Genomic DNA, 13,998 nt, shown 5'->3' with positions numbered 1-13,998 from the left:
CCCCTGAATATAGAAGTATAATTCATAATCAACTGTATAAAATCTGCTTTTGGGATCTACATAAAAACATCTAGTTTTGTTTAAAAGATTTCAAGAAACAGAAACTGGATATAAAAAGGTATTTGGCTTATTTGACTTTGTTGGTAAAAGTTGAACTGTTATATAAATTTACATAGAAATAATAGTGTTTAATTGCATTTTATGTATTTATAAACTTTATTTATTAATACCAAAAACAATACTAAATTTTCTGCTGCTTCTCTTTGTTTAAAAGAAAGAGGTACTTTCCTCTTGAAATGTACTTCTTAGAATGTATCTAAATACATTCCTCTACTAATTATCTGCTATACAGAGTCTAATATCTTTGATTTTCTCCTTACAAGATATATTTTATTGATTATGCATCTTTTAGAAAACTTTGAGAATAGGTTTAGGTTAGGAGATTTTTGTTGTTTTGCTTTTTTTTAAGAATTGCCTTTAGGTAGTCTCCCATTTTGTACTTTTCTATTAGTAATACTTTTTTCTTTATTAATTCCTCTTCTAGAAAATATTAAATAGCCTATCAGGCTATAGCAGCTCATTTTTGGGTTAAGCACTGCCAGCACCAGGAATATTGAACAAACTTCCTTGTCTGCATGGAATCAATTAATAGGACTAGATCCATAGCCACTTATAATAATTACTGTCTCTTGTCTACTTTGATATCCTTAAACAATTGTGACAGATATTTATATCTCCCTTTCTTTCAGGAATCATAAAAAAATTCAATAACTTCCCAAAAGTATTTATGAGAATATCTAAAATTAATTTATTATACTAGAATTGCTGGCAATTATTCCTCTAATGTTTATCTCATCTATCACATATTCAAAACGTGACCAGACTGCCCATGTCCTCATTCTTCACTTTTGGAGACTAAATCCCCCCTAGTATTTGAAAACATTGTGCTAATATGAAAATAGATTATTTTTTTTTTTAATGGTAAAAACTTGATGTGCTGTTCTTACTGAGACTTTACTGCTCTAAAATGGAACAAAAATGTTACATTCTATGTCTACATTAAAGACTAGCTTAGATATATCTTTCTCTACAGCAATGTTTCATTGAAACTCAAAATCTATCTTGGATGTTTTAAGTTTTTCTACAACAGTTGCTAGCTGCTTTTGATCTTGTGTTTCTACATTTGCTAATACCTTTTTAAAGTTGCTACTTAAAAATTTGTTTGGAGTGTTTTTGTTCATTATTGCTTTGTTTTGGGTGTTTGGGGTGTTTTTGTTATTGTTTCAATTTGTGGGTTTGGGGTGTTTTTGTTTGTTATTGTTTTGTTTTGCAGGGTTGTTTGTTTATAATAATGCCGTCATTTCCCCATTTTCTGTAATGATTCAGGGCCTGCTTTAGAAAATTTTTAAATTGCCAGCTTCTGCCAGCCTTTTTTTAACTAACCACATTCAAATACTTTTACATATATTGGCCTGAGTTTCTCTCTCTTTTTTTACGTCAGTTTTAATTATGTAGTTAAACTCTGTTGTGAAGACTGAAGAGACTACAGTATGGAAACCTTCTATATTCTTCATTATATATTTTTCTTTCATACTGCTTTTCAGCATTATTATGTTTCTCTGTCTCTCTCTCTCTATTTTTTGGTATCTTTTTATTTCTGTATTTCTGCTTTTCCAAGTAACAACTAAAACATGCATTTCTATATCAGATAGTCCTTTACATATTCATTGTAATATTCATTGTATTGTAAGCAGCTTTAGGTTCTTCATCAACTTCACATTTACAGACTGATATCCACAATAAATATATCTGTAATTTAGAACTTTAGAATAAATATCTACCGTTTATATATGTTACAATGTCCTTTGCATTAAAATTATTTTATATATAGAATTTGATATATCAGTCACCGTATTTGTTTTCTTTTTACTTATAGCCACTACAAGAAATCATTGCAACTAAAAATCTCATAATTGTACTACAGAGGATAAATAGAATGGTTTTGTATTACATGAGACTAGTAAAAAGAACATCCAATAATTTAATATATGTGGGAGTTTGGGCTGGTATTCAGTTCATTTTCTTCACAGAAGCTAGTAGGGTCAGTTTTGGATTTTTGCTGGTTTTCATAATACCAGGGCGGTTTCATTACTGCTGAGCAGTGTTTACACAGTCAAGGCCTTTGCTGCCCCTCATGCCATCCCACCAGTGAACAGCTGGAGGGGCACGGGAAGCTGGGAGTCAACACAGCTGGGATAGCTGATCCTGAATGGCCAAAGGGACATTCCTTGCCTTATGGCTTCATGTTCAGCAATAACATAGGGGGAAGATTGGCCTGGGGCTATGATCAGTAACTAGCAAGGTTGCTTGATGGTGAGTAAATGTTTTCATTTGCATTACTTGTCTTTCATGGGTTACATTCCTCTTATATTTTCCTTTTCTTTAAAATTTCCACTTTTACCCTTTCAATTCTCTCACTCCCCCACAAGGAGAGATGAGCAATCAGGACTGTGTGGTATTTACTTTCCAACTGGAGTTACACCACAATAATATGTTCAATTTTATAAACATAAATCATGATTATTTTCCTGAACCTACTTATTTAGATGAATTGAAGAGCAGATATCTTAGACTGGATTTTGAAACAGTGACCCATCGCATAAAAGGTCAGTATCCCATTACCAGTTCTTCAAGGCATTTTTCCCTCCTTTTCCAGACTGAATGCACAGTTGTTCTTATTTTTTGATTGTATTTGTAGCTGTGTAATCAAATTTATCTGCATGACATAAACCCATATTGTGCCATTAATTTTTAAGCAGTGTTTCCCATTGATTCCATTGAGAACTGCTGCTTAAAAATGGATGGTGCAATATGGCACTTAAATCTGCAAATGCAATTAAATTATATTGGATCTTAGCTGTAGGAGCTAGTAAGTAGGTGATCTGAAAGCAAGAGTAGGAATTAAAAACTTTAAGCTACATTAAAAAAAAAGCTTGATAGCAAAAAAAAAAAAAGAATTAAAGGTGAGGAGATTTAAAATTGATTCTCATACAGGTAGTCCATTCTTCACTTTTTTCTTACTAAACTTTAACCTTGTGCATTCTTTCTTTTGGTTAAACTGCAAAGGCCTGATGAAAAACATATGAGCAGTAGGCACATGACTGGGGCTTTTAACACTGTATTGTTCAGCTGGAGGCACAGAAAATTTGACTTTATAGCGGTAGTTAGACAACCTATTATTCTGCTGGGTGATTTTCCCTCAGTGGTTTTCAGCTACATTTCTTTTACAACTACTGAAATTTGAGAAAAGATGTCACTCTGATGGTAATGCATTTTATATTGCATTCTCTATTTACAAATACACTACCATAATGAGGTAGAATGTAGTTCTTTGACAAAGGTAAATGAATACTAATGATCAAGGTGGGTAATTTCCCAGATAAAATGTCTGCCAATTCACATACAGAATGGGTGATACTCTGTGGTTTTTATGATAGGGTTTGTCAACGGCTACAGGGGATGCTATTTTACAAGGTAAGATACCATTAGGCTCAGCACACACAGGAACTTTTTCCCAATAATGCTAAAAATGTTTCAAGGAAATAGTGAGCAATGCATCAACACACTGACCTTTATCACATTCTTACCACAGTCAAGTCCCTTGCTCTCCCACTAGTGCTAACCCTGGAAAGCAGGACAAGGACAGCAGACTGCATAATATTTTGGTGAATAAACTAGAATAACCTAGAGAATAAATAAATACATAAGGGAACACAGTATTTCAGAGTCTAAGCAAACATTATTAAAAATAATAAAATATTATTGGAGAGTTGCATTAAAAAATATCAGTTGCCTCCTGAAGGTTTTATTTGTTTGTTTGTTTGTTTGTGTGGGGTTTTTTTGGGTTTTTTTTGTTTTTTTTTTTTGCTGGTTAGTTGGTAGATTGGGTTATCTTATTCTGCAGGATATTTAGTTTTACATTTAGCATATATAGTTTTATATCCCCAGGGCAATGGTTCTCAGCATTTGTTGAAATTTTTTTTAACAATTTATATTTGTGGGTGTGATGAGTTTGCTAGATTTTTGCTGTATAAGTCTTTAACTTTCTATTAATTCGGAAACTAAATAAATCCTTACACTATAAAGCTGAAACAAAGGCAATGATACTTAGCTGAATTAAGCAGAAGTGAAAATCAATGGCTACCATGGTAGTAGTGGAACTTCTGCATCTATCCAAACAACTTGATGCTAGCTGTTTTCTGGAGGCAAAAATATATGTTTGGATCAAGTTGATGTTTTCAATTCACTAGCTATGAGTCCATCCTTGATTTCTGAGCGTTAATGTTTAGGCACAGTTGGCAAAATCTCTTCTTGAAACTTTTTGCCATTTTAAATTAAACATTTCCCAAAGTGTAAGGAAGGAAATATAGTCAATGAACTCTCTAAGTTTGCTACAAGCAAACTTCTTCCTCCTCCTAAACACATTCAGAAATGTCTTGGAGGACTATCCAGCTGCTATAAGAGTTAAATGATTCATTACCTAATGATTTACAAAATTTAACATTTTTTCAGCTTTTAAAAGTCAGCTGGATGCTTGTATCTTGAACCAACTTCCCTTTATACTAGCTGTTTTTGAGACACAGGAATGTGAGTTCTTGTGAGGATAAGAGAGTCATTTCACAAACAGTTGAAAAATAAGAGGCATAATAAGGGAAAAAGTAAATTCAGAAAGGGCCAAGTGAAAAAATCCAGAATGAGAAGACCAAGGAAAGAACTTCAAAGAAAGAAATACTTAACACAGGTATTAAATTCTTGATGCTGATTATATGTTGCATGTACCAGAGTGACAGATAATTAATGTCTAACTCCAGTCTGTAGTGAGCACATCATAGCAAAGGCTGTGGACAGTTCTTGTTGAAAGACTTTGTACCTAAGAGATCCTCGCTGGAAATCCTGCTCCAGGCTCTTACTATGTCTCTTCTCCCCTTGTGTGAACAGATACATGCCAACTTCTCTAATGTGAGCATATATATCCCCATTAATCCAGTAACAGATGTAAGTCCAGTCAGTTGTATGTTACTTTCATAGAATTCAATATATGGGAAAAATGTTTAATGTTTCAAACAAAATGCCATATAAACATTTTAATTATCAGCTGTAAAAGAAAATGGTATTATCTTTACCTTTTAGAGACTTGGAAGTTATTTTAACCATACTTCAGTATTAATGAAAACTCTCAGATTATTGAGGGTGCTAGACATTTTTTTAATTTGCAAAAATTGTTGGGTTTAATGACTTTTAGAGATCTATAAGCATTTTTCAATTAAATTACTCTGTGACCTTTTTTTGTACCAGCTGTCATAATACTACCTTGCAAGTGTCATGACATATTTTGTTTAGATCTGTACATAGGTAAAAATATTTTGCTCTGGTTTAAGCATACTAGTGTAAGAATCCTTTTTTACAATTAAGATAATGCCTTTACTAATTGCATAACCTGTAGGAATAAAAAGAACCAAGGTATAAAAATATTTATTTTTCTTTATAAGTAAAGGTTCGCTACATGCTGAGGACTGTATTTAGCTCTTAAATTATTTTTAAGTATTGCTTTTGAGTACTAAGACTTCAAATTTCATTAAGGGTTTTTGTGTCAATGTCTTGACTTTAGTGGACTTGTAGTTTTACCTTAAATTTGCACATTATTTATATCTGCTGATTAGGAAGGTGTAATAAAGATATGAGTGCTAGAGTGGGACAGTGGTATTGGTGATTTTAGCTTAATTATTCAACTCACATAGAGTAAAGAGGGAAAAGGAGTTAGGATTTTTTTTTTTTTTTTTTAGGATCTTATTTCTCTTATTTTAATGTTTTTGTTGCTTATATTCTTCCATATTCACTTCTGTTTTACCCAATATCTGCAATAAAAAAATATTGAGTACTTACAAACTGGTAAGCAGATCTGTTTTTATCTCAAATATTTGCCACATTTAAATAGTGAAGGTTTTTTACTTTCTGTTTTTCCAGTAACTCATGGCAAATAAGGCTCTGCAAATGAGGCTCAGCCAAGACACTTACTGTTTCTTGGAAAAAGTCCCAGTAGTTCTATTATCTAAATATGTTTTCACAGGAAATCATGAATTTCTAATATTTCACATGGTGGGTGGATTGAGGGAAGGCACTGATATTACTCTTTTAGCCAGAGAGGGCAATATTCCATGTACATGTGGCAGTCAGTGCTTACTCCATGTGTCAGGGCATGTGCCCATCCGCTGAACTGAGCATCATCTAGACCTCCTCCTGATCTGGGTCCTGACAGATTTGCTTAGCTCCAATATAAGTGCCACATCTGCATACACATGTGCACAAGTGAAGGTCAAGACCCTTCTGTTGACATATTTCAAATACCCTGACTTTCACATCAATTCATTAAATAATTTCCAAATTGTGTATGCAAACAGGAGCAAGTGGTGCAATCTGCTCCTGTTTCAGGTACACAGTCTGTCATACTCTGAAGTTACACCATACTGAAAAGAATCCATGCCAACGCAAATTGAATAAATCTGTTCTCAAAGGGTTGGGGCCTTAAATTGCTACATTTTAAAGATGTGTATTTTTCATGATATACTCCACCAAACATTTTGCATGAATTAGCTAAAATTGTGTTAAAATATATGATTTGTAGCTACACCAATAAGTATCTTGTATTTAGTATGACAAGTACTGAGATAAAGTCTTCTGGAAGAGTAGTAAGAAAACCATCTTTTTCTTCATTAGTATAATGCATGAGGTATTAATATTTTGAGAGAATACCACAAAAAGAAAACAACCCAGATGTGTTTAGCAAATGAAACATTGAGTACTACTTCATTTATAAAATTATGTCTTAACAGGAAATAAATTTTTTAAATAGATTAACATTAAACTCATTAAAAATGTTTTATAGTCCAAAAGAGAAAAATTCTTCTAAAGAGGTGCCATAGCCTTTAAAATAGACTAGGGTTAAATCTAAATTAAAGCTCTAAATTGCTAAGTCTGTGTGACAAACAGTAATAGACATAGGAAACTACTAACATTGAATAATGTTTCATATATATGCACCTGTACATCTGATGAAAAAAAAGAAGAAATAGCACTGTTTCTTGCTTGACATTTTGAATAATGCCAAATACTAAGTTTTGTTATAAACCTTAGAAAAATACATTATTGTGGTAAAAAGCATTTGTATCTATCTTCCATTTTATCAAGTATTATGGCTGTGGTAGCATAAACATGATGTTTCTGTGATAAAGAAAAGTATGTGCTCATAACTTTATATATATGAAGTTATAAATAATTGAGATATAAGTAAGTGATACATCGTGTTCAGTCAAGAAATCCTGACTTTCTTATATCAGTAGCTGTAGACATTATTTTGCATGATGAGTGTATTGGCGTAAGAACTTACTAATGTGCAGAAAGGCTGCATAATCTATGCTCTTGTCATAGTATAAAGCATCGTATGAATGAATAATAGTTTCGTATGCTGTAAATAATAACATACTGCATATAAACTACATCATTACTTTTATTAAGATGGTTTATAAATGGTAAAGAAAAAATAATTGATCTGGAAAACTGCACAGTGCTATCAATTTTCATTTGATATATGAGAAAATTACACATACTCGGTATGTCACAGGATGTACAAGTTTAATCCAGTGTAGAAGTGTAATAAAATTTCCTGTAATATCATATGCTGACGTAAAACAAATGCACCTGCCCGGGGATTCAACGTCGCTCTGCTTTGTAACACAATTTGAACTGATTTTTAAAATTATATTACGTTTTTAAAATCTAATTATCTTCACTTTCTAGCACCCTGTGGAAGCCGATCAACAGGTTCTGAAGGGACTGTATTATCACCAAACTACCCCAAGAATTATAGTGTTGGTCACAACTGTATTTACTCTATCACTGTTCCTAAGGAATTTGGTAAGTAGGTCTGGTCTCATTCATATCTTTTTGTTGCTTGGATACTTTCAACAATTCTAGATGATTTTCATGGTTGCTTTTACATAAAATTATTAATATGAACAAGCTGTTTTAAGCTGATACTTCTATTAACACCTTCATCATTTTATACTGCATTATTTACTCAGAACACTTATATTTGCCTTTATCTTTTGAAATTAGCGTTCAGTATTTTTGTCTCACTATGATAATTAGCATGGAACTTATGCTATGGTGATGCTAACCAAATATGTTGGTGGTACCACTTAAGGTTTCCTTTCACTCAAGGTCATGTGCCTATGCTCTACAAAGTGAAGCATAGTTTGCATAAGTTCAGGTAAGCAGGGGGAGCAATGTTTATCTTAAATATTTGGTACTGTTGCACTTTTAACCCTTGGCTTCTCTGCATCATAAGGCAATGGCATAGTCTTTATTGACAAACGAAATTAGAGCAGCATGTGTCTGCTTGGGTTTTGTAGAATCTCTGAACCTCCATCAAACCTCACTTCCATACTAAAATTTTTTGTGTTGACTAGACAAATATTTTAATGGTGTCTTCTGTCCCATACAAAGACAGCTTTATCTCCCTGTATTTATGAATCATTTTATCTCACTTTATTGTTAAACATATATGGTAACAGCTGATGGTTTTTTGTTCACTTTGACTTCTTGGTAAGCAGTATGGCACGTATTGAGTATCATTTAGACTTTAAATATCCATGCTTTAGATTTATGCTTGGATAAGCAGGACTTCATTCTGACCCACAGCTCACATTTCAGTTAGTCAAATAATAGGTGGAGCATGGGGATGGGTGGGTATTTCTTAACCTTCCTTCATGTTGAGTCTGTAAATATCTTTGCCAAATTAAAGGCAGTGCTTCAGCTGCTGTGTGTTCGTCTGCCATACTCATGATATCTGAACTCCCTTAGTATCCAATTAGATTGTTCTTTTGTATAGTGTAGAGGTGCATAGACTACTACAAAATAAATAGAATTTTAGAAGTATCATCTCCTAAGTCATGCCAATCTCTCCTTATTCCAAAAATATTAAGAAAAAATGAAACACATGCACAAGTTTTGATTTATTTCTAGCTATTATAAGCATGTGATTTGGACACAGCTAATTATTTTTAGATAAATTGTAAAGTTTATATCCTGCGATTTTTATCAAATCTGAAGTTACTGATTAAATATAAGTATAGTAATACTTCTTAGTTTATAAAACAGATGTCAACATGTAAGGCCTTAAAATTACTACAATAAAGGACTCAAAATGTTAAGTTCTTTGTACTTCATATTTTTGACATTCTGGATTGAAATGTAGTTTTGTAATTTCCAGAAATAAGGCCAGATTTCCCTAAACAATCCATGGAAATGGGGAAAAATCCCACTGCTCTGTATAGTTCTTTGGAATAATTTGAGATACACTGGTTTTCTTACACCCTAAGCATGGTAGTAACAGAATTAACGAATTCTGTTTGATCATTTCACAGCAATTAGACAAAAAATGCTGATGAAAAAAAATGGTTTAGTATGCTTAACCTTAGCATATAAAGATTCAGTGACATATCATATAAATATGATAGACTATCTAACGTTTTGTCTGTCCTACCTTGAGGTAAACCTTTTCTTTATTTCTTGTATTTAAATAATGTATTTTGACAACTAGTTCAGGTACCTGTAGAATATATCATGTATCATATTTATCCTCTTTTGTTCATAGGGGAAAAAAAAGTGTGTTGAAAGACAAAGATAAAAAAAAAAATCTAGTAGTAACCACTCAAAATGAGGATGTCATGACACAATGAAACAAGTGCCAAAACAGATATTTGCGTTTTAGCTGCTTTTTTCCAATGATAGTCATACAGTAAGGAGGAAGCAGATTTCCTCTCACCCAGAAGCTCACATTTTAAAATCTGAATTTTCTTTGAATTGTACGTTGGTGTAAAATTTTTTGGTAAGTTATTAATATAGATTTTTTCCATTACCTGGGCTCTTTCTGTAATCTATCATTATTAAAATTATTCCAGTAAAAACCATTAAGAAAGGCAAGGTAATTTTGACAATTGATTTAACTGAAGTTTTTTACATTTGATGCAATTATTTGTCTCCGTCTGAAATTTTACAGTGTGAGTAATGAATGTGTTTTATTTAATAACTTTTATCTCTCACTCTTCAAAATATACTTAATTACGGTTTCAGAGAAGAATAGCCATAAAATTGCTATGCTGAGGACTTTCAGCTCAATTTTAGTAAGTAGGAATTTTGTTCCTGTAACTCTGTTGTCTTGGATCCTAATAGAAGATACTGCATTGAGAGTCTTCACTTGCAATTCTTTTTATGTAGGGATCACTCACTGACAAGATGGTCACAAAAAAAATCTGACCTTTGTGGAAGAAAACACCATATTTCATATTCAATTCACTTGGAAGTGTGTATCACATCATTTGACAGAGATTATTCACAACGGAAAAGCATCAAAATAACATTTTTGTGAATGAAGGGATACTCCAACAAAGCTGCTGACACAAGATAATTTAATTTTTCTAAAGAAAACAGCAACAAATCTGTCCTTTTCAATATGAAATACAACAATCAAATATTTGCTGAATGGAAACGCTTCAATAACTGTTTTTGGCATCCAGTACAGTATATGAGAACTTATAACAAAGAACAGTTAGGGAAAAAAAAGTAAAAACGTTGTCAATATAGACAAAACCCACAAACAATGTAATAACATATTCAGTGTGTAGAAGGTAACTCATTGGCCTGGATTAGTTTTTGATGGACTGAAAAGAAACCTATTTCATCTGCAGCTTCTCAGGTTCTCAAGTCAAAAATTCTGTGGAAAAGTCATTTCAATGTGGACTTTTTCTCAGTGTTTCATTATTCTGTCATGCAGAATCATAGTTGCAATATTTCATACCATAACAGGTTTAAGCTACAAGATAAATGATTCACAAAAGCACACAGTGTGCCACAGGCAAACTCTTTTGTAAACATGGAAGACTCAGCTTCTTTGACATTCTCCCACTGATATTTTAAAGTGGTGTAATGATTGTTAATTGTTCAATCCTGAAATGCAGCCTTGGTTACAATTAAAATGCAGATGTTTGAGATTTTATTTTTTTCTCTGATGGACATGACCTAATTTTTATGCTGTACTCCGTATAATGGTGTCATCTATACTTCTTTTTTAAATTAATATTTTTAACAGTAAAATAGATTTTATATTAGCTGCCCCCAGAAAATGGCTTTCCTTTTTGTTAGAGCAAAAATATAGATTTAGCATACACAGTAATGTATGTTAGTGTGGCTTTCAGCTATGGTATCAGAAAATAAATGTATTTTCCCAGTTGCCATCAAAAATTATGAAATTTAAATCAGAAAGATCTCTTCCTACCTGGAAGCTAAACATTAATTGGGAAAATGTATGGTTTCCATGGAAATGTTTGCTTTTCATGTTCTGGAAAATATAATATTTTTAAAATTGCAATAATTTTATTGATAAGAATGATGATTTGGGACAAGACTTCTTAGATCCAGTTTGCTTACTGTAGACAGGGAAATTTAATTCCACTATTCTCTTCAATTCCTAAATAATTAGCTTATATTCACAGACATATGTATGCCATTTTTTACTTTTTCTTGTGAAGTGAAAATACACACTGAACCAACAATGGTGTCAACATGTGTTTTCTTCTAGGCAGCTCTCTGCATCTACAATTGTTAGACACCTTTTCAGTCGTGTCACAGTAAAGTTACTTCAGTACTGCTTGATTTGATTACAAACTTAGTTTACATTTAGAAAGAAAAATACAGGCAAGGACAGATCCTAAGGAGCAGAATGTGCCAAATGACAACCTCACATCTAGAGGGAATGCAAACCAAATTGTATTTATGGTAATACTTAGCTGAATTACAGTAAAACATTTGTTTTAATAACTTGAATCCATCATCACTGATGTGTGCATCTTAATATGATTTAAGAAAGGTGGCAGATCCATATGGACTGACATTTTTAAAATGTGAAGGGTGTAGCTCTCCATCTTAAGTACAAATGGGTGGAAATGTCTTGCTAAATAGCTAGTGTCAATATTTTTCAACATAAACTAAACAATTATTGAATTAAGCAATACTTTGCTGAAAGGGAGGTAGAAATGACAGAATATGATCTAAGATACCAAAATGCCACTATAGGCAGGAATCTGATTCTACTCCTACCCTCTTTTTATACAAGCAACCACTTCAAAGTCTGTGAGACTGCACTGTTCAAACAATGATTACTTGTCAACAAGATGGAGCAGAACCACCAAGACTGCTCCAAATACTAGAGTGTCCAACTGTATAAAGATTCAAGACACTAATTTCAGAAGAAAGAGACAGCGATCCAGCATGTTCCCTGTATTTTATCAAATGTAAATCAGGTCATCTTTCCTTCCCCCCCAAAAAAATGATTTCAAATCAAAATGAATTCCAAGAAAAAGGACCATTTATTTATCTGCACTTCTTAATGTAACCATAAAACTTTTTTTTTTTTTAAGAAAAAAAGTCTCTATTTTTATATTTACTCATAAAATTTTTGCATAAAGGCATAAAAACTGACAATCACAGGGCACTTCATATAAAAACTGAAAATATTTTAAAATCTTGTATCGGTCAAGAAATTTAATGACATCCAATTTGGTTGAGTAATGGTGTTTTCTGGTTTGTTTTCTCAAGTTTTCTAAAGTACAGAGTGAACATCATGGAATAGTGAGGATGTGCATACAAATATTTGTTGTGAACAATAGGAAGAAGTACCTCCTGTATAAGTAATACCAATAGCTTATAGAAAATTCACACTTCTTCCTTTTTTCTTGGTATTCTTTTAACTCTGTTGCCATTTTGTCATTTCTCTTAACACCATTCTTTTGCTGCAATATTTTCAAAGGATCTTGTACTGGTTAGATTAACATGATTCTTAGTAGATTCTTGAAACTAAATTTCAAGAACTCAGCATTAAAAAGTTTATGGCAGTCCTTGTCTTCAATTTTCTCCAGTCAACCAATTAAGTTAAGCTTCATTCAAAAATACATAAGCAGGAGTTTCATCTATGATAGATGTTCGAAAGTTTGGCCAGAACAGAAAGATCATTGTGCAAAGGATATCAGGCAGACACAAGTATAATTTCACAATTATAAACCACACCATTTTGACTAAAGTTTTGGTTCGAACCCGGAAGTGCGGCTTGTAACCCGGAGCAGCCCCAAGCTGAGCCGAGCCCACCCAGCCCTGGCAGGTCAGTGCCGGGCTGGGGGGAGTGAACACGGTGGCGGCAGTGCAGGTGGAGGCGAGCGAGCCCAGCAGTGGTGGCAGCGACCGCCAGCCGGGCCCGAGCAACCCTGCTGAGCAGCAGCACCAAGCTGGCTCACTCAGCCTCCTCAGCAGCCCTGAGCAGGCTGAACCTGCACGGCCCCGAACTGAGCCAGTAAACTCCGCGATCCTGTGATTCTGTTACTAGTTGGCAACTTTGTGAAAGTTGCACGCGGATCCTCGCTGCGAACGAAAGTGCGGCTTACAATGAGGTGTGGCTTATAATTGTGAAATTACTGTACTTTTCATCTCAGAGATAATAAGCTTAAAAAAAAAGTAATATTTATATGTAATATTTAATTACAATTGCTGAAGTAATTCCTTTTAATAAATGAATGAAAATGAGTCTTTCAGTATGGAAACATTCACAACATTAGTGTAAATGCTGCTTTGTGTTAATTTAGGTCATTGCCAGAATATTGTTTTAATTTGAAAATTCTCTGAGTGTACTTAACATGATAGGTATATGTCCTTTCATTTGACTCTTTTTTAAATTTAATTTTGAGAGTTAATGGAGGGCACTGAAGAGGGTTAAGCATGGAGTCAGGTTGCTTAGAGCCAGAAGAATATGTAGTTTATGTGCATTGTGCTTGGAACAAATTAATGCACCCTTCTACCACAATAGAAATTGAATATTCTCAATGTTCATTCAGT

At 33.2% G+C, this 13,998-nt stretch overlaps 1 protein-coding gene across 4 annotated transcripts in view; it reads left to right on the top strand.

Moving 5' to 3' along the window:
• Nucleotides 1–13,998, top strand: part of LOC116996220 (CUB and sushi domain-containing protein 3) — a 617,877-nt gene that overhangs the window by 462,062 nt on the left and 141,817 nt on the right. For all 4 annotated transcript variants that reach the window (XM_033059469.2, XM_033059460.2, XM_033059450.2 and 1 more), the window contains one exon: nucleotides 7,855–7,971. In XM_033059469.2, coding sequence (XP_032915360.1) covers nucleotides 7,855–7,971 — 117 coding nt within the window. The remainder of the gene's footprint in view (nucleotides 1–7,854; nucleotides 7,972–13,998) is intronic.

The sequence above is a fragment of the Catharus ustulatus genome, chromosome 1 (assembly GCF_009819885.2).
Source record: "Catharus ustulatus isolate bCatUst1 chromosome 1, bCatUst1.pri.v2, whole genome shotgun sequence".
Taxonomy (NCBI): Eukaryota; Metazoa; Chordata; class Aves; order Passeriformes; family Turdidae; genus Catharus; species Catharus ustulatus.
The sequence above is the reverse complement of the archived record's forward strand: the minus strand, read 5'-3'. Positions and strand labels throughout refer to the sequence as shown.